The 21,526-nt window shown below is 38.2% G+C and overlaps 1 protein-coding gene across 1 annotated transcript; it reads left to right on the forward strand.

The window, feature by feature from the left end:
- Positions 1-1,406: 1,406 nt before the first annotated feature.
- LOC118978396 (sulfotransferase 1C3-like) lies at positions 1,407-19,277 on the forward strand. The gene is given in 10 exon segments (XM_037033858.1): positions 1,407-1,436; positions 3,194-3,338; positions 5,509-5,806; positions 8,021-8,112; positions 10,645-10,794; positions 14,503-14,597; positions 14,751-14,802; positions 14,805-14,933; positions 18,796-18,839; positions 18,841-19,277. Coding segments are annotated over 10 exon segments (1,110 nt in total). The 3' UTR covers positions 18,916-19,277.
- Positions 19,278-21,526: the final 2,249 nt, after the last annotated feature.

Genomic DNA, 21,526 nt, shown 5'->3' on the forward strand with positions numbered 1-21,526 from the left:
CCTGGTTATTCTATTTTGTATCACCATGGTTTTGTTTTGGGTATTGTACTTATGGTTACTAGATATGTTTGTGTTGATCTATTTTTTTTTAATGATCTGTCTCCTTGAACTAGAATTCTCTCCATGAAACCATGTCCCTTTCAGTCTTATGAAGAATAATGTTTGGCCCATTGTAAGTGCTCAATAAAATATGTTCAAGGAGTATTTCCTGGCTCTGGCCTTGGAGCAGCAGTTGCTTCTTCAAAAGAAAGTGTTCTAAGAGAAAAATATACTTATAAAATATTGGTATCACAACATAGCCGTGTGGTCACTTATATCTCCTTTGCACAAAATAGAAGTTCGACTGAAAGTAACTTCAAAAGATAATCTGATTACAAATTTCTAACTGAGCAGGTCAGGATGCATAGTCACACTACAGGCACATGGTTTTTTTTAGTGAAAAGTTGCCAACAAGCCCTGTCCACTGTGCTGGTGCAGCCAGGTTAACACTCCTTTCAGATGCCCGAAGCAACACCCCTCACAGGCATATCCACCCTCCAGAGAGCACACCATGGTGTTAACTATCCAATCCCTGCCTTGATTTCCTCCACTTTCATGCAATCTTCCTTGAGTTCCCTCCTAATTCCAAGGATATTTTTTTTAAAAACCTGCAAATTGTAATCTTGGAAACTTTTGAAATCTTGCTTCCCAGCAACTGACTCAGTTTTGACCCGAATAAAAATTCTCAGCTGGCCTCGACACTTCTTATGTCAACACTGCTCTTTTGATGAGCTTAGTACGTGTGTCACCTATGAACCTTTCCTGATATCGCCTTCTTATCTGATTGCTTTCTACCAGTTACCATCGTTATTTTTCACATTTGCTTATGTGGAATCTGTTCTATCCTGGCATTTAGAGTAACCATCACAAAACTACAAGGAAAGAAAAATAACCTCATTCTGAGTTTATTATTTCTATAAACAATTACTGCCCTTTATGTAGGACTCCAGATGAGAGTTCCCCAGCTGAGCCCAATAATGTTAAAATGATAAGAGAGACAATACATTATTCTCTTACAACATTACTTTTTGGGAATGGTTTGTTATTCAGTAAATAGATTATAAAACAGAAGTTGATGCCTGTGTGTGAGGTGTTCTGCAACAACACCAGCCCCTGAGTGAGCATAGAAAATAGAGTACCTATCAACCATGCAGCTTTGCTAGGGAGATTTCCACACAGAATGCTGAAAATGACAACTGACTTCTTCTAGTGCTTATAATAAAAAAATAGAAGAACAAAGAGTTGGGCCAAAGAAAGAACTGTTGAATTTTTTATTAGAATGTAGTGGAAATAGGGTCCATGACATTCTTTTTAGCGAGCAAAAAGTTCTCAGAGACAGACATGGACTCGGGACAGTGATCACATCCATGGCAATGCCAGTAACACATGGTGTCATGGTAAAGAGGAAGTTGAGAATATGACCATGAGATCCTTGTTGACACCTCGGAAGGGTTAAAATGTGTACCTGTCTCATAGGCCCGTAGGCAGACAAAGGGCTTTTGGGGATCTTAAAGGTATGTCTCTCAGACCTTACCTGCTAGGCAAAAAGCCTCTAAAAATCTCAAAGGCATCATCTCAAAGCACCCTGATGTTCATTCTGAAGGAGAATTCGGCATCGTTCTTATAAAACACCCTTATTTCAAGGGTGTGTTAAATAGATGCGCAGAAACAATGGACAGGGCTTGTGTAAGGCACAGACAAACCATTTACTAGAAATTATATACCTGGTGACTACCTACCATGACCTGTCTAGTTAGAAGTTGATAGTTGGATGACCCAGTGAGATTAATTTCCATAGAGCCTCTATTTTGTCCACAATAAGTAGATCATCATTCCATATTTTATTTCTGCAAATATTATGTATGTCCTTCTTCTTATTTTTTACACCATGGACCTCTACTTGTTTGCACTTAGTTAAAATGCTGATCATTTCTTTGTTGGTGTACTTTTTTTTAATGGTTAAACAGCAAACAAAAACAATTCAACTGTTCATTGACGTAACTGGGCACTTCATTGCCATATCTAATTGAGTCCAGAAGATAATAATAGTGACAAACTAAAAATGACTCAGAGTGGATCAAAGCTGCGTACATCTCTTATGTCTTGGGTTTCCTGATTCTCATGTTGTCTTCTGTTGCCTGTAAGGTTTACGTTAGTCACAGGCTTATCTGCCAGTTCCTAGATGATTTTTTTTATCATTCTATTCCTCTCCTCTTCCCAAAATGCAATACTAGCTACTTCCTCTACTGTGTGTTAATATTAACAAGTAGTTGAATCTTCCCAATTATTTCCACAGTGATGTAATCCAGTACAGCCACTAAAAGCCCTTCCTTATTTAGGCCAAAGGATCTGATTAACGTTACTTTCCTAAATAGTTACATTTAAAAAAATATATATTTTATTGATTATACCATTACAGTTGTTCTATTCCCCCCTTCATTCCCCTCCACCCTGCACACCCCCTCCCCCACCATTCCCTCCCTTTAGTTTATGACCACCTGTCTCAAGTTCTTTAGATTCTATATTTTCCCTACTATTCTTGCCCTCCCCCCTCTCTATTTTCTACCTACCATCTATGCTACTTATTCTCTGTACCTTCTCCCCCTTCTCCTCCTCCCACTCCCCTGTTGCTAACCCTCCATGTGATCTCCATTTCTATGGTTCTGCTCCTGATTTAGCTGTCCTCTTGGTTTGCTTTCATTTTAGGTGTGGTTGTTAATAACTGTGAGTTTGCTGTCCTTTCACTGTTCATATTTTTTATCTTCTTTTTCTTAGATAAGTCCCTTTAACATTTCATATAATAAGGGCTTGGCGATGAGGAACTCCTTGAATTTGATCTTATCTGAGAAGCACTTACATTTTAATAGCTTGGAATCTTGGTACATAAACTATTTTGAGTGACAAGTAGAGGAAATATTTTGTAAAGTGTGTTATCGGTGAAATTCAGATAACGTCATTTTCATGGTAAATTTTGGCTCAGTTGTGGTTTAAAAATTACTGCTGTGGAAATTGCAAAAGGCATATATATGTTCCTCCAGTTGGAATACCAGCTCAGTGATTTTAGGATTGCTGTGCTCCTGAGCTAGGAGCACATTTATTCTCTGCCTGGTGTAGTTAGCATTCAGTAAGTCATTTTTGCTTGATTTGATGAAAGATACCATCCCCGAACCAGTCTGGTGTTTTTCATAAATTCAAGGACATCCTCTTTTCTACTATGTCCTCTGAAGAACTTCCAAGTTCTGTGGATTTGTTCAATGCAAGAGAAAATGATGTGTTTCTGGTTTCCTATCCAAAATCAGGTAAAGTTTATTTTAATGTATTTTGTAAATGTAGGAATATAATAATGATGATGATGATGATGATTTTTACAAAAACATCCATTTTCAGAATTTTCCACAGGAAATTAAAGCATCCTAACTGCTTATTCAAATGAGAAAGTTTGATAGCAGAGAAGCAAAAAATGTGCTTTAAAAAAATTCAGCTGGGGAAATTAGAGCTTTACTACACTTTGGTTTCTATTTTATTCATGAAGACATACAAATGTTGAAATATATAATAAGCATAATATCTGTAACATTATAAAGTTTTCTTAGTAGTTTGTGCCAGGCACGAGAATGGTGATAAATAGTGTTTATTCTATTCATAATCAATGATTTATTTATAAACAAATAAATTTTTCTTCTGGGATAATAAGAGCCATAAATACTTTTATTATTATAGATTATGCCTTATTGTTTAAATTAATAATACAATTTTTTATTCTGAGGGGTGACCAGGATTTATGATATGCGACTGCCTGTTGCAATGTCCAGAATTGTGGATGTGTGAGGCTGAGCACCTGCACAGCTGCTGTCCTGATTCAGACACTAAGACTCCAGCTCCCTTTAACTGTATGTGCGCCATAGTTCCCTCTCTGTGCTCTCAGTCAGGCCCGGGAGACTCTTTCTTCAGATGATGCAGAGGTCACGTAGAGCCAGGTCTCCCAGGGTGTTTTTGAGAAGAAATAAAAACCATATGTGTATCTCTTTGATCGGAAAATATTGCCCCAATTGACAATTAAATGATTGCCTCCAGAATACCACAGTATTCTTGCTATGCAGTAGGTTGCTGTGTGAATAAGAATATCGTATCTTCAATTGATATGGTAGTTTAGAAAGTAATTAACGAGGCTTTTAAGGTTCTTTGAACAGGCGACTCATTTGTAGCATATAGAGACAACCACATATGAGGCTGTCACTGTTCATACCGGTGCCTCTTCCCCCCAGCTGCCAGGAGCCCTTCAGCAGCACCAAACTCTAGTTTCCCTCCTTCATCAGAAGAAATCAATAGATTTTCTTAAAATAACACAGCTACCACTATTACATGAGTCACATTTATATGGATATTATAAATATTTAAGACATTAACATCATAATGTAAAATAGTCTTACATTTAAAACATATAATGCAAATGAGAGCACTGTTTAAGCTACGAGTATTTGACTGTAAAATTGTAATTGCAGTGAGATAAATGGAAATGAACACTGCTCTCGAGTGAACGAACCGTCATCTCCGCGCAGACTTCTGCTTCCCTGCTTTCATTTACTAGCGTCTACGACACTAGAGCACATCCGCGTTTGCTCCACGTGAACGTGAAGGAACATTCCCTCCGGACTCTTGAGGTAGCAGGCTTGCATCTCCGTGATGTTTGAATACGCCTGTTGCTCACTGTCCTAATGCTTTGTTTGCACAACTTCTCGGCATTTACACATAAACAAAAATAAGATCCAGTGCCCATCTTCAAAGGGAAACTGGGGAGCTAAACATAAATAAGCAATGGTAAGTGCGCTCTGATGTGTGTTACTTTGGAGGGACCTGAAAGGTGAGCTATCCTTTCAGGAGTAGAGACTCAGGAAAGCAAGACAACGAGCTTGCAGGACCATTGGGAATTATGTGTGGAAAAGTGTGGATTCGTGAATTGGAGAAGATGCTAGAGGTGAGTAGTAGCACAGAAGAGGATTGCATGCTGAGGAAAGCACATATACAGTTTTTATATCTCTTTACGCTTTTATTCCTGCATAATAAACTAACATTTTTTAAATATTTTATTTATTTATCTTTAGAGGGGAAGGGAAGGAGAGAGGAAGAGAAACATCAATGTATGGTTGTTTCTTGTGCATCTCCTGCTGGGAACTGGCCTCTGCCGGGAACTGGCCTGCAACCCAGGCATGTGCCCTGACTGGGAATCGAACCTCGGTTGTCTGGTTCACAGGCCCGTGCTCAATCCACTGAGCTACACCAGCCAGGGCTATAAACTAACATTTTAAGTGTTTCAACAGATTTCACTGTCAGGTTTCAAAAGGATGTAAAACTATTTATAATAAAATTAATACATTTATTGCCTTTATAACCGAACGTTAATTTTCTACATTCACGTCATTAAAAATGCAGTTTAATTAAAAATGAATTTCATTTTGTTTTTGTGTAAAGGCACTCGCTGGATTGCAAAAGTCATTGAGAACATTCCCAATGCGGAAATTACTCTAACACCTCCGTTCAAATTGGGAGACATTTCTAAATTTGAAGAGCTACAGATGTGTTGTAAGAGAAGAGTTAGCCCAGCACATTTGAGCTATAACATGCTACCAGTGGATATTAAACAAAAGCAATGCAAGGTAAGTTCCATGGTGAGGGGCAGAAGCTTGGCAATGCCACAGAGCTTGGATTCTTGCTCAGCCACTCACAAGATGTGCGGACTTGGAAAGTTGCTGATGCTCTCTGATCTTTGGTTTCCTTATTAGGTACAGGAATAATGTACTTAGGTACAATAATGTACTTAGGTATCAGTCTCACACAGATACAACAGGACAACTCGAGTGTAGGTGTGGCTGTGGTATCTAGCTCAAAAAAATTATTTCAGTAATCCTTCAGCAGTGAAAGAAATGTGAACTGTAATTGTACTAGACAAAGTCTTAGTCTATTCTGAATCTGGTTTTAATCTTTTTACTTTAAATGTTGATGTCTAGAGAAAGAAAAATTGCCTTAGTCTTATTTTAATTATTTTTACCTGTCATTTTTTTTGTGAGGGATTATATAAGAAAGGAATACAAATAGTTGTATATAAAATGCTAAAAATAGTTACATCAGGCTATTTTTAAAATAAAGTACCACATTGTTATTATTATTTTAAAAGTTAAGTATAATTTAAAAGAATATTTTGTATTTTCTTATACTTTATATTCAAATTTATGTTTTCATGGAGAAATGCTTATGGAATAAGGTGAAGTAGAAAGTATATTTCAAATACATATGTACTGTATAATCTCAATTTAATTATAATGTACATACACACACACACACACAAAAAGTCCAGATGTAAATGTAACAATATGCCAAGTGGTTTTTATGTGGTACGACATTAGAGTTGGTTTTATTTTCTTTACAAATGTTTGTATAATGTCTGTGCACGTTAAAAATTCTGTTTTGATCAGAAAAAAAACATTTGAAAAGCAAAGGTGAGATGCCTGAATTTGTTGTAACGAGGCCCCAGTAATGAAGCCACTCTAAGCAATGTCAGCCGTATTTCAAAAACAACACACACAACCTACTGGTCAGAGGCGCACAAATCAGACTAGGTCTTGCTGTGACTGAAGCTCCACAACCACGGGGTTTCTCTGCGCACATCTGTTCTTCTGCCCGAAGAAAAGTAAGCACAATCACCCAGAGGTAAAGGTCAGTTTTGCCCTCATTCCCAGTAAGTCTTTCGTAAGAGAGAGAGGTGTACGAACGTGGCGACACCTGCACGCAGCCAAGCATTTTCATTTCAGACTGTCTCTAAGACAGAGAGAGGGGGTTCTGGGGAGAAAAGGAGTCTGCTGAGCTCAAAAACCCTTACTCGGGACAATGCAATAATAACATAGGTAACAAGTGGCTGTCAGAGACTGAGCTGGGTTTTACAAACACATTGCAAAAATGAGAGCAGTGGGTATTTTTCTTTTTATAAACAAAGAAACTGAGCTCAGAATGGTTCAGGTGCTTCTTTGAACTGTGTGCCACCCTGAAGGTACAGCCTTAAGGCACAACCCTCTTAAGGTGACCTCTAATGGGGACTGAGATGCTGCTTGGCCCTGGTCCCCCAAGAGGACAAGCTGTCCTGTTGCTGAGGCGCAGACCTAAGGGCTTGGGGCAGGACCAACCGTACCCGCTCCAGCAGGGCCCACCAGGCAGAAAGTCCCTCTTCCAGTCTTTCTCTGCCAGCTCACAGCCCTACTAGGCCTCTTATAGTTTTCTCCTAACCTTTGTCTCCCTTTTTTTGTTTCCAAACTATCTCATGAGAAATTTATGTTTTCAACTTATTTCATGATATTTAGTTTGTATTTAACTTTTTCCAAAGTACTATTCTGCCTTGCCTTCAGATCCCTAAAACTTCCCCTAATTATATCTTATGATTTATTAGAATATGAGTATACCCTTCTCATGTGTTTTTTAGTATAATTGACACATAACATTGTATTAGTTTCAGATGTAGAACAGAATGATTCAATATTTGCATATATTATAAATGATCACCACAATAAGTATGCTTGACATCTGTCACCATGTTCAGTTACAGCACACATTCCTTTAACCTCTTTTAATGAAATATGTATTAATGGTTTGCATTCATTGACTTTACCACTAGATAATACAGAGATGCAACTTTGAGGAGTTCTTCAAGTCCCTAAAACTCCTCTCTACCACCCCTCAAAATGTCCAGCTGGATGGCTATAAATACTGCCATTTTATCGCTTTGTTAAGGCAGTGATTTTTTAAATTAACTTTAGAGAGAGACCAGGGCAAGGCAGTGGATTGTCAAACTGTGTTCTTTGAGCCTTAGGGTTCAGAAAGCCTAGAACAGTTAGAAAAAGCCTGTGGTGTTGGGTTACTCACCATAACCTACTGGGACAAAGAATGGACAATGGTGGGGGGCAGTATGAAGGGGGTTCCTCGTTCTTGTACACAGTGGCCCTTACTCGTCCCTCAAGAAAAGAGGAGCAGGTGCTGTTTGTGTGGGTCATGCACAATCCCTGTGCTCAGAACACAGTACAGAAAGAGGTATTAAAAGAACTCAGTAAACACCTTCTTACCTAAAGAAAATGTGTCCACCCTGATTGTCCATTGTACAGAACATCTGTACCCACTCAGTGCTGACCACGACTGAATAATAGTCCTTTACTATCCAGCTAATCGCACTGGTTCCCTACGATTTCTTGTGTGCTCCTACCGCACTCTGCACTTCCCTGTCATGACCCTTAGAATGCTGCATTGCCCAGCGTGTTCCTCACTTCATTGCATGTCTTCAGGGGACTAGGACTATTTCTGTCTTGCTCATCATTATATTCCTTGGACCTACAGTGTTGTTCACCACCCGGTATACAGTAGGTCTCAATATATATACATTGAATTGAATTAAATTACAGTTGCAGTGTTTCTATAAATTAGTAGGTGTCTCAGATTCCCTGCACTTTGGGGGATTAAATTGTAGAAAAAGAAAATTCCAAAACATCATTCTTCTTATAAATAAGAAAAGACAATTGTGTAAGACATTGGGCTGTCTGTGAATCATGTTTCATAATAAATGGATAGTTAAGAAGTAATCCCATCCTATAGATGAATAGGGGTTTCCCACATCTATCCCTAAGAAGATAGGACCCAATGTAACACAGAAACTGGAAAAGTGGGGTTAATGAGCTGGCAGCCCCAACATGCCCAGGGACTTGTGGGAAGTGCAGGAGGCCGGGCTTTCTCTGGAACCCCTGAGTGAGAATCTGCATTTTCACGAGACCCCCTGGCCATTCCTGTGCACATAGCATGTTGAAACACTGGCTTAAGTCTGTGTTTGGTAATTAGCTGAATCGGCCCAAAAATCGTGACTGGCACAGGTAATTTTAGCTCCAAGGTTTTGTTTTTTTTTTACTTTTTTTTAAGAAATTTTTTAAATCACAGTTAACATTCAGTATTATTTTGTGTTAGTTTCTGGGGCACAGCACAGTGGTTCTACAGTCTATATTCTACGGAGTGTTCTCCCCGATATTTCCAGTTCTAGCTCCTATTCTCTTTTGGGAAATGTTTTGCATTGTGGCTATTCCCACCCTGAAATAAATGAATTTTTTAAAAAACACTCTCAAAATGAAAGTGTCTTCCAATAGTTTAAATAGATTCCAACGCCTACTTTCAGAAGGACATCCTTCAGTAGATTACTCCTTTACGTCTAAACAGTTCTTTCTCAATGTGCTTCTTCACCCTTGGGCAGTAAGTATTAGCAAGCTCTTAAGATTAATGCTGACCAAGCATCTATGTTTTCCATACCATCAGTCTTTCTAGTGAAATAGTTATGCACTAATTGGAGCACAGCAAGATGTGGCTGGAACCTGGACAGGTAGCTGAAACATGCCTTTTCATATACCTGCATGGAAAATAAAACACAAAGAAACAACACACACACACACACACACAACCCCTCAAATCCCCCCAATAAAACAAATGTAAAAGAATTAGCCATCCTGGCACTTGGTTCTGTAAAAACTAACAAAGTAATTTATCCTGAATATACATCATTTAATTGAACTGTGTAGCATATGCTGGCCCTGCTCCGGTGCATGCCCTTTGAGTTTACTCCCTGTTTTTATGACTCAGTGGTGTCTGGAGCACTTAAAAAAACCCTTCTAAACTCCCAATGTAAAATAAACAAACATAACATACAACGACAATGCTGAATTTAAAAGAGACATGATTTAGAAACGGTGTGCACCCAGAAGATTTTCTCTTACTGGGCTTAGAGTAGATCTTAATTGCTAGTTTCAGTACTTTATATGTAAATTGCCATACTTTTGCTCGTTAATTTAAGAGAGGCCCTAGCAAGTATAACCTGAATGTGAAGACATTGGTAAGTCACCAGCAACAGGATTTAATACTTTGTTTTGCTATATTCCCTTTGCAAGAATAGGCTATTCTCATACTATTTCAACTCCTCCATCTCCTCATTTAATGGCACCCATTTAGTAGAGTCATAAAGTTTCAGGAATGACCGGTACACTAAAGGTCATCTGTTTAAAACACCCACCTGATGTTTCCATCACCTTTACAACATCTCCAAGAATTGTAGGTGCCAAGTTTGAACTTCTTAACCTTGACAACAGGTTCACACTCCACACTCCTGCTCTCTAGGAGAACACTTCATCTTGGAACTTCTACATGTTGAAAAAATCCTTACCATGTGACACAGACACTGAGCTAAGTGCTGTGCACACACGATCTCTTTTCATCCTCACTCAGACACGTGATGTAGATGTCATTATCGTCATTTTACAGGGGATAAAACTGCTGACCTCAGGAGGCCAAATAACTTGTCCATAGATACATAACTAATAAGGAGCAGAGCCAAGATTTAAATCCAGGTGTCGGCTCCAAAACCTTTGTTCTTACACTGTGCCATAACTCGTCCTGCAAAAAAAATGTGCTCCAATTATTAATTCCTCTTCTACATGTTGGCCTTCTAAATATTTGAGGATAGCATGCCTCACTCTGCCTCCATTCCATTTTTGGAATAAGCAGAGTATAAATACATAACTTATATTTTTAAAACAGATCTTGGGCCTGCTTTTTCTCAAGAAAAAACTTTGCGTTTATCCGCCATTCACACACACGGAGGCTCACCCTTCCGCCCTCACGCTGCAGACGCTCAGACTAGGCCGAGTCTCTGTAACTGCAACGCCCAGAAGGCCGAGCAGCAGCAGGGTGTGGTCTGGCTGATGCAATTTGAGAGGTTATCGTTCTATGAACGTAGCTACAGAAAGGCCAACCAAAGCCACACACAGGGCAGCAAACCAGTGTCACGAAGCATTTTCTTTTGTTATCACAGTACCAGGAGTTGCAGCAGAGTATATGGGAAGGGCAGAGTACAGTTGGAAAAAGCACTTTGGGTGAACTTTTACACCTTCTTAGGTGACTTAATAGATTTTTAAGTTGTAAAAATCTATTAAGATTTTTAAGTTGTAAAAATCTTAATAGATTTTTACTTGTAAAGAGACTTGACATGTAAATATTCTACAACTGGGCAGTTCGTCTAGACACTAGGAATAGTCACTGAATCACTAAAGCTTTTAAAATATTTACAGAGGTAGGAACTATCCTTCACATTTTCCTACTCATAAGATACAGTTGTTCATTTTCCTGTGTGTTTGTGTAGGTTGTAAATGACTATGTTTCAAGGGTGTTCTTCAGTGACTTTTGGGGGGAGGAGTATTTCTCTTGCAAATGATAATGTGATGCAGCAGAAAGAACAGGCTACAGGAGCAGAAGGCCCGGTACCAAGTCCTGACAATACTTTATTCTCTGTGTGACTTTGTACAATGGCTTAACCGTTCTAAGGTTCAGACTCCTGATATAAAATAAGACAAATAAAATCCTCTATTTTGTAGGATTGTTTAGAGGTTCAAATTAAGTAATGGTTAAAATCTTCTGTAAAAAAATCTCCTGACTTATTCTATTAGACTTAACTTTTAAAGACACAAAAACTTTTAAATAATTTTTTATTAGGGTGGAAGTGTTATAAGTAGATATTTATCTAGAAAGATTATTTTACAAATGAGGCATCTGATATTCAAAACCTGTATTCAAAACCTAGACATAAGTACACATTAAATTATAAGACACTGCAATAAAGATAAAGATAATGACATTTATTAAATCACCTAATTTATTTTTCAGAGAGTTTACAATACACTTTAGGTTTTTAAGTGAAACAGTAACTATAAATTATATTCTGACAATATCCTGGCAGATTAATATTTCAATGAAACAATATCTTCACATTTTACTTTTTATTCTCTATTTCCAGCCCCTCTCAGTTTTATTTTAAATTCTCCATTTCCTAGGCCACTTCATCCCAGCGATCTTTGTTTTCCGCAGAATTTTCTATCACCAGCGTGGTTTCTAGAGACTAGACAGTAAGATACTCATTAGAATTGGGTATCAGAGTCTGGTACAGGGTTTGCAGAAAGTATGGGAGTATGAAACAGCTGAAGAATAGGATAATGTGTTAATGCAGGACAAATTAGTTTGCCAGGCAGCCCTGGGGCCCTTGAGGCTGAAAAAATGAATTTGCAGGGCTGTATACACAGAATGGTAAGTATTTCTTCGGCAGATCTCAGCAGTGGGAGGTGAGCTGGAAAGAAGGCGAAGTGTTTCGATCCACTGCTGAGTGTTTTCAGGGGATGATTAAGATAACCTATAAGGGGACAGGAAATTAAAGGTATTGGTGAAAAGGTCTAGAGGAAATGTGCAAAGGGAAGAAAGTAAAGGTAGAAAGGGACAAAAATAGTTAGAGGAAGATGTTGCAGAAATATCCCTTAAAGGTATTACAGTTGGAGACCTGAGATGACGCAGATTATAATCTAAAATCAAAGTTGCCAGTGGCTGCAGGGGAGAGGTCAGAAGGTCAACTTCTGACTGAAACCAGGATGGAAGGAGTGGCAGAGTCAAAGGACAGGCTGAAGGAGCTTGGATTGCCTGGGAGGGAGGAGTTCTGGAAGTCCACAGGAAGCCGAGGTTGCTGACTCGCTCTCCCTAAGATACATGAGTTGGTTGAGAAAGAGCAACTTGTATTCAAGGGCATCTCAGGGGAAGGAGTAACTTTTGGAAGGCAACTGTGCTCACCTCTACACCACCAACACCAACATGGAGAGCAGAAGGAGGCTCGTCAGTCATATGTTAATTAAAGCCAGGAGGTGGTAGAATAAATTTGTATTTAAGTGAAGGTTATGCAGGAAAATATTTCCCATAAAGGCTAGATTTCACATCTCTATTTTGGAAACTGTATTTTCTTTTTAAACCCTGGGTCTACTCTACTCATGACCTGGACAATGAAGATTCTGATTAAAAAATGAACCCAAACTGTAATTTCCTACATTAGTGAGAAAGGCACAGGCAATCAATTGCTTTAGATTTTTTTTGGCTAGCTTGAGTCCTTTTGGAACAAGGTACAGTAGAAATTAGTTAATAATAGAACAGCTGTCTATCAAATTATGACCAGACTAAGATCCAAACTTTTATTCTTAAATCTATTTTGAATGTGTTGGAATATATTTTCTCCTGAATAACCATAATGGGCAAGGTCAATTAGAGTATCCCACCCACCAGGTCCTGCCCAGGACACAGGACACAGTACTGAGGGCTGTGCATTATCAGTGACTCCAGGCAGTGACTTTACCAGGAGGGCTGGGCTGTGGCTGCCAGTGGGAGTTGGGACGGTGGGTGGAGATTGTGAAGTAGTCTGGGGAACTAGAGACTAGTCAACTTCCTAAATTTATGTGAGAGAAAAATCAGTCTTCTTCCCCTCATGTATTCGTGCTTGGGAAAACATTGGCCATTCTTACAAGATAAACCCTTGTCACTGATAGAGTAATTCAGGTCATTCTAAGCCAGTATTTTGTGAGGCACTGAAATAGCAGTGAGATTATTGATAACTGAAAACTTTATCTGCACAGTTCTTCTAAGAACCAGTTACTGTACAGCCTTTTGGGTCCAAGGGGTGGAGAATTGGGTTGACTTCAACCATACTGCAGTGGTCCCAGAAATTCTGGTTTCAAAAATATGCTACAGTAATTTTTTGCCCTTTGTTTCCTTGGGAGCTGAAGCCATGAAAAATTACACACAGTTTGAAGTTAATTATATTTCGATTTATTTAAAGCTTTAATGTTCAAAATGACTTGGGAACTAGCTAGTATTGAATCTGTGTGGTAAAGTTCATGGAAAGATGTATATGTAGTATTTTAAATTTTTGTTTTATACTTTCTTTTGTCAAGCTAGTCAACTCTTGTGTTTTTAATTATCACTGCTGTAGAGGTTACTTTACATGATAATATTTTACTTTTAAGCCCTGGAAACTTTTTAAGTCTGTCAAATTAACAAAACATGAAAGAGACAATATCAACTACTAAGAAAGTCCTACGCCTGTATTTCTCAGCCTTGAACGAAGATGCTTGAATAGAATTTTTGTTTGGGCTGATGGTGGTGGGAAGTTTATACACTGTTTGTGATAAGAAGTTACAGTTATGAAAAGCATGTCACATTACAGAAAGAAAATGCCAACCTTTCGATGTTTCTCTATTTCTCCCAAGACTCAAAGTATTTGTGTTATCAAAACACGAATTGGGGAAATGTGTATCACTGTATTTCTCTTGTCACTTCTCCTGATGATAAAAAACATTTACTAAAAACAGGAAAAAAATACACACAACCCAATTAAAAGATATTGAACCCAGCTTCATTTCACAGAATTGTAATTAGCTGGAACAGTGAAATTGAGCTCTTCTAAGAAAATGTTTTCATACCAGAGTCTAATAAGTATGTGCCTTGCTTGAATGACTTTGTGGAAGTGGAAAGAACCCAAACCCCAAAGCCTCAATGTTCAAATATTAACACAACAATTTGCCTTTCTTCAAGTTGTGTATAGATCCTGGTTTGATCGCATTTTAACCTGGGAAGACCACGAACATGATAAAAACATTCTATTTACATTCTATGAAGAAATGAAGAAAGTAAGTCTTTCCTGACATCTCAACAATCAAAATTCAAGTCACATTACGTTAATGCAGGAAGTCAATCAATGACTCCTGTCTTGTGTTTGGATTTAGGGGAATAAATTTGGTATTTTGATGAGTAACACTCTTTTTAATTTGCTTATTGTTCAGGATCCTTCTAAAAGCATAAAGAAAATAACTACTTTCCTCAGTATAAATGTTAGTGACAAATCAATCAGATTGCTTGGAAATCATCATTCAGGGAAATGAAAAATGCTGCAGCCAAAGAAAACTGTAATCCAAATAAGCTCATCTGTGCCCTCACATCGAATAGGAGCCTGGTATTCAGGAAAGGTAAGCCAGAAAAGGGCATGGTGCCTTGCCTGGGGCTCATATTTGGAAGTAATTCTATTTTACCTCTTTAACCCTTATTTCCCTGTAGGGCACCCCATCTTCCGCAACAGATGACACATTGTCATCCATCCGTGAATGTTTATTAAATGAAATTCTTGAATTGCATGCTTTCCAGACTTTGAGATTTCCATGCCTGGTTAGGAACCAACTGAGAGAAAAACACAGGTGTCAAACAGATAGAAATAATAAAATTACTTGAAGAATGTGTCTCAGGTCTGCAGACCAGTATGTTTGCCAGTGAGTTACCCTGGATTTTATAAGCACATTCTTAACCACAGTCAATCAAGCACAGTCCTGTCCCCCTACTGGAGCAGGTCACGTAGAGCGTGTCACATGGCATGTTTTCTTCAGGAGAGAGAAGGGAGCTGGCAAGTGTGGACAGTGCATTTTCCCAAACTCCCCAATCAAATAACTGGCTCTTCAGAAGTCAGGGGTGGAGAGAAAGCTGGGTTGTTACTGAAAGAAGTTCATCTGCATGGGAACACGAAGAGGAGGAAATACATCTCCACTAAGTTTTAACATGTAACTTAGAAGGAGGTTAGGTAGTAAAGTCTGACAGCAAGAAGAAAAGTGCAGAACCAGCATGGAATTGGATGGTGTTTTATTTTAGCTTTTAAAATTTCTAAATTAATTTTAGAAAGAGAAAGAAATGAGGCAAGAGAGAGAGAGAGAGGCAGAGAAACAAAGGCATCAAATTGTTTTTCTACTGATTTATACATTCATTGGTGGATTCTTATACGTGCCTTGACCAGGGATTGAACCTGCAACCTTGGTATATCAAGATGATGCTCTAACCAGCTGAGAAACCTGGCCAGGGCCTCAATTGTATTTTCTAGGAAGAGCTGGTAGTCTCTCATGTGCTAGAATGGTGTATGATGCGTGAAGCTGAATGAGAAAGCTGAGGAGATTGGGGCCAGATTCCAAAAGCTTTGATGGACATCATACAGAGGTCTTTTTTACCCTCGGTCTGTTGGCACTTTTAAGAACGAATCCAACATGGTCAGACCTGTGTGGAAAATTGATTAGAAGAGGTTAAACGCAGAGGCAGACAGTCTAGCAAAGAGGTTCTGGTAGTAGTTCAGTTAAGAAACATTAACGATTATAACTAGGGCAGTGGCAGTGAGTCACTGTTGGGTGCAGCTCAGCTGAGAGGTCAGTGAGCCATCAGCAAACTGTAGAATTCAGTAAAGTTGCTCAAGGTAAATGGGAAGAGCTTCTGGAGAAAGGGACGGAAAGGGGTGCCCTAGGGACCCTGACATCAATGGGAATGAAACAGTCTCCAGACAAGCCAAGCAAAAAGATCAGCCAGAATTAGGAAGAAGGCCAGGGTCAAAGATACCATTTATTTATCATTCATGAATTCTGAGACTGTGGGAGAAAGCCAAGTTGAGGGACTTGAAGAGATGAGAAATAAAGAAAGGAAAAGCAAATAAAGAGCACTCTTCTAAGAAGTTTAATAGTGGAGGATGGAAGTCAGATGATATGGGAGCTTGAGAGAGAGACAGGGTCAAGCAAAAGTCAGGAGAGGTGGGTGAGAGAAGATGAAAAGAAGACAGAAAGAATTTAGAATGAGATGCATGAAGGAAGGTAAACTGAACTAAAGGGTGAGAAACAGAGATTAGGATGGACTGTGGTAAAGAGGATGATGAGAAATGAAGAAGTTCTGGTGGTTACTGGAATCCAGTGTTACCTTTGCCATTGCTTGTTACTGCCCTTTGGGATACGATGAGCAAATTCTCAGTCCTCACACCCTTTATCTTACAAACTTGAGAAATTTTACCATCATGATATTAGAGTTTATCCCTGACCTGCCATTGTGACCCTAGCAAATATTTCCAGGAGAAATCATAGCAATGTAGTTGTGGGCAACAACATTTATTCTAATGTGTTTCCATTTTATCTAAAAGTAGTTCCTTTATTTTGTGTCTAATGAAGCACAGAAGGGCTGACAGTAGGAACATCTTCACTGATACTAGTCACCATGAGCACCAGTTGGTAAACTTGGACTATGTGAGAAACTAAGCCCAAGGATGGGTCAATAAAGACCATTTACTTAATTTATTTCTTATTTAAAGATTTTAGTATTTATTTTTACAGAGGGGGGGAGGGAGGGAGAAAGAGAGGGAGAGAATCATCAGTGTGTGGTTGCCCCTCACGCTTCCCCTGCTGGGGAGCAGGCCCGCAACTTAGGAATGTGCCCTGACTGGGAATGGAACCATCAGTCTTTCAGTTTGCAGGCTGCAGCTGAGTCCACTGAGCCACACCAGCCAGGGCAAAAGACCATTCACTTTATCTCTTTTGTTTGATGGATGGGGTGGGTATGGGGTCTCCATCCTCTGAAAGTAAGAATTTCAAAGAAACTACTGAAGTCACCGATTCAGAATCTTTGGCACCCAGAGATAATCTTCACAGAGGAGGATTTGTGCCTGCAGCTGTCTCTACTTTAAACTCAGAAATGGAGCTGATATTCTAGAAAATGACTATGGTGGTCAGGGAGATAAGGTGACAGGCAAGGATGGTCCACATAAGTGTCAGGAGTCTTAGGGCTTCTGACGTCTGGGGGGAGAATTATAGAAGTCTGGAATGATGCACTTAACCTATCATTAATCAGAAACTGTTAAAAATGTTAAGTCACATCCATACAGGAGTTTACTATGGAGTCATGAAAACTGTAGAGTAAAAATAGCTGGAATTTACTGAGTGCTTTTACTATGGGCCAGAGACATTACTTGGTTTGTCTGGATTTTGACAGCAGACTTTTGAGGATAACACTCACGTTATCCATATTTTACTGAGACACCCAGTGCCTGAATAACTCATCCAAAGATACACAGCTAGTAGCTGGTAGAGTCAGGATCAGAAGCGAAGTCCTCTCACCCTACACACCCCAGCTTTCATTGTTGGCATATGAATACTATCCGAGAAGATGAGCAAACTATAGTAAGAGGAAAAGTTAGGTTATAATTGTGTGATTTAAAATGTAGTTTACATGCATTTATACATTTGCAAAGAAGGACATCTGAAAAAATGCACACCGGCCAGTTTGTTAGCCGTGTTACCAGAATACAATTTCCTTGATTTTTATCCTCTTTGCTTATGTGTATTTTCTCTAACTTACATATATAGCTACTATTTTATTTTGTAAGATATTTTTTAAGTTAAAGAAAAAAATCAGAAACCAAGCAAATGAAAGTCAGGTCACAGAAAGAAGAAAGCAGTGGTCTATGTGAATTGATATCAGAAACTGGAAGGAAGTACCAGGAAAGATCAAAGAATATTAAAACTGACCTTTCACCTCAAGTGGGATGTTTCAGAAGCAATGTCATACTAGAAAGTGATTATATTTTCAACTCTCTGTTACCAATATTGTAAAATACATTTTACAATATATTTTAAGGAGACCGACGATCCACCCCAGGGTGTGTTGTCAGTTTGGCCACTGCTGTGGAGGTGCACAGACCGGGCAGTAAATGTGCCATCACTGTACCTACTTTGTCTGCTTTATGTTTTGATTAGGTTTAAGGGAGATACTTTTTGCCTGCTATTGTAGAACTTAGGACTATGTATTTTTAATCTTCCTTTCTTTTAAGATAGAACTTTTTAAACTATACAAATAGGCATACAACTATTACTAAAGAAGTTAGAAACAACAGATTAGCAAATGAAGGAAAGAATAATTTCCTTATCATCTTATCACCAAGAGCTGAAATTGTTCACATTTTATTATAAATCTGAGAGATTTCTTTTGTGACTGCTATATATTTAAATTGATTCTTGTCTGATACAGTTTCAACTTTTCCAGGAGCAGTGGGTGATTGGATAAACTACTTTACTTCAAAGCAGAAGAAGAGTATTTGATGAACTATTCGCAGAGAGAATGAAGCACCGTGAACTAGCAAGGCACTTTGAAGATTATTCTTAATACAAATGGAAAATGAAACCAATTTCCATTTTATGCCATACAGTGCTTGTAGAATACATAAATATTTTTTACCAATGTGGAAAGCAGATATTTCTTCCAGAGAGAAATGGACACTTTATGAATATATCAAAACTGCCACATGCAAGAGACTATTATTATCACATTTGATGGTGGCAGGGAATTATTAATAAAAGAAAGTATACAAGTTTTGAATAGCTGAAGTATATATCTGCTTTCAGGATATGTATAAGGCAAGGAGATGATTTCTGTTCGGAAAGCAGACCACTGTGGGTACCCTATAAAGTGCACTAATGTACAACAAATGAAGTGAGGGATTATCTGAAGTAACCAGTGTCTGAGAAGAATCCATGTCCTGCATTTTGCACCATGGTGACCTCTAAACAAATACTTTTATTTCAACCTTCCCTGGTGTCCATGTAGAAAGATTCTGTAGTGTCATAACAATGAAAATGTAATTTTACCAAGGTGAAAACACCTAATAGGCAAATTATATCAGATGATCACAATCTGGTATTTTGGTGAAAGCAAGGATGAAACGATGCCCATTCGCATTACATTAACTCTGATGTAGCATTCTATCATTCCAGTATGTCCTTTGTGTTAAGTACAGTTATTTAAATTACAAAACTTCTTATTTCTAGTTTTGAAAAGTATAATTTTCCTGAAGCATTTATTTTTATAGTATTTTGAATATGTAATATTTCTCCCAGTAGCATTTCTAGCATTAATCTAATCTCTAGAACTCTCTCTCTTCTGTAATGACTATTACTTTGTAGCTTTAACCAAGAGGACATTGTAGTGATATTTCAGGGAACTTATTTTAGGATTATTGCCTAAATGACAGCATATTGGTTATGAGAATCTATGTCATACTGTTTATATCTGTGCCGTGGTATGTAACCCAAAGCTAACGGGAAATCAAAATTATGTATCGTATATGACTCTGAACTATGAAACCAAAGCAATGAGTTGAATGAGTCAATTCAGCCAAAACCAGTGTGTGGTGAATCTTATTTTTAGTAACAAATCTGTTGGAGTTTCTTGTACCAAGTTTATCACGATTCAGTGAGCATTAGATCTTCATGAATCTTTTACATATACATATTTGTTATAAATAAAATATATTCCAGTTGACTGCATGAGATTCGTGTTGTGTTTTTCTATTTTTTATAAAATTAACATACACAGAGATTTACTAAAATATCTCCCTTCCCCAAATAAATGAGCTTAGTGAATATCAAGGCAACCAGGTGAGCTCTTGGTCAAGTTCTCATTTCATGTTGGAGCTAAAATCACACTTAACTTTGCCTGATGTTGATGTGCAGAGAATGAGAAAGCTGTCAGGGTAAGGTGAAAAGGATCAGATGAGATTGGCAGGAGAAGGTGACAGTGATTGTTGTGCTAAGGACACCAAATCCCATGAGGCTGTATCACTTCACAGGGTTAAAATGATCATTGAGGTCAACCCTGGCTGGTGTAGCTCAGTGGATTGAGCATTGGCCTGCGAACGAAAATGTCACTGGTTGGATTCCCAGTCAGAAGACATGCCTGTGTTGTGGGCCAGGTCCCAAGTTGGGGGTGTGCAGAGAATCAATGTATCTCTCACATACTGATGTTTCTCTCCCTCTTTTCCTCCCTTCCTTCTCCTCTCTCTAAAACTAAATAATTGAAATCTTAAAAAAAAGATTAAAAGGATCATTGACATCAAAAGGGAAGGAAGTATGATTTTATTTGATGGCATCATTGGATTTTAGATCTGTAAAGTACCTTTGGGGTCATTGCAATCCAGTTTTGATAGGAAATTGCTTAAGGCCAATGATCCAAAGGTGTAACTAAGAACCTTGATCAAGACCCTTGGTAATCTTATTATCAGTCAGTAAAAAATAGTGTATACATATTCATAGCAGCATTATTCACACAATCCAAGAAGTGGAAATAACCTATGCCCATCAATAGATTAGTAGATAAACAAAATGTGATATGTACAAACAATGGAAGATTATTCAGCCCTAAAAAGGGAAGAAATTCTGACATATGCTGCAACATGGATGAAACTTGAGGACACTATGCTAAGTGAGGCCAATCACAAAAAAACATATATATATATATATATATACTGTATGATTCCACTTCTATGAGGTATCTAGAGGAGTCAAATCCACAGAAACAGAAGGCAGAATGGTGGTTGCCAATGGCNATCAGTCAGTAAAAAATAGTGTATACATATTCATAGCAGCATTATTCACACAATCCAAGAAGTGGAAATAACCTATGCCCATCAATAGATTAGTAGATAAACAAAATGTGATACATACAAACAATGGAAGATTATTCAGCCCTAAAAAGGGAAGAAATTCCGACATATGCTGCAACATGGATGAAACTTGAGGACACTATGCTAAGTGAGGCCAATCACAAAAAACATATATATATATATATATATATATATATATATATATATATACTGTATGATTCCACTTCTATGAGGTATCTAGAGGAGTCAAATCCACAGAAACAGAAGGCAGAATGGTGGTTGCCAATGGCAGGCGTGAAAGGGAAATGGGAGTTGTTTAAGGAATACAGGATTTCA

This window comes from Sturnira hondurensis, unplaced genomic scaffold (genome assembly GCF_014824575.4).
Source record: "Sturnira hondurensis isolate 20B ecotype Veracruz unplaced genomic scaffold, ASM1482457v3 Scaffold0021795, whole genome shotgun sequence".
NCBI classification, from domain to species: domain Eukaryota; kingdom Metazoa; phylum Chordata; class Mammalia; order Chiroptera; family Phyllostomidae; genus Sturnira; species Sturnira hondurensis.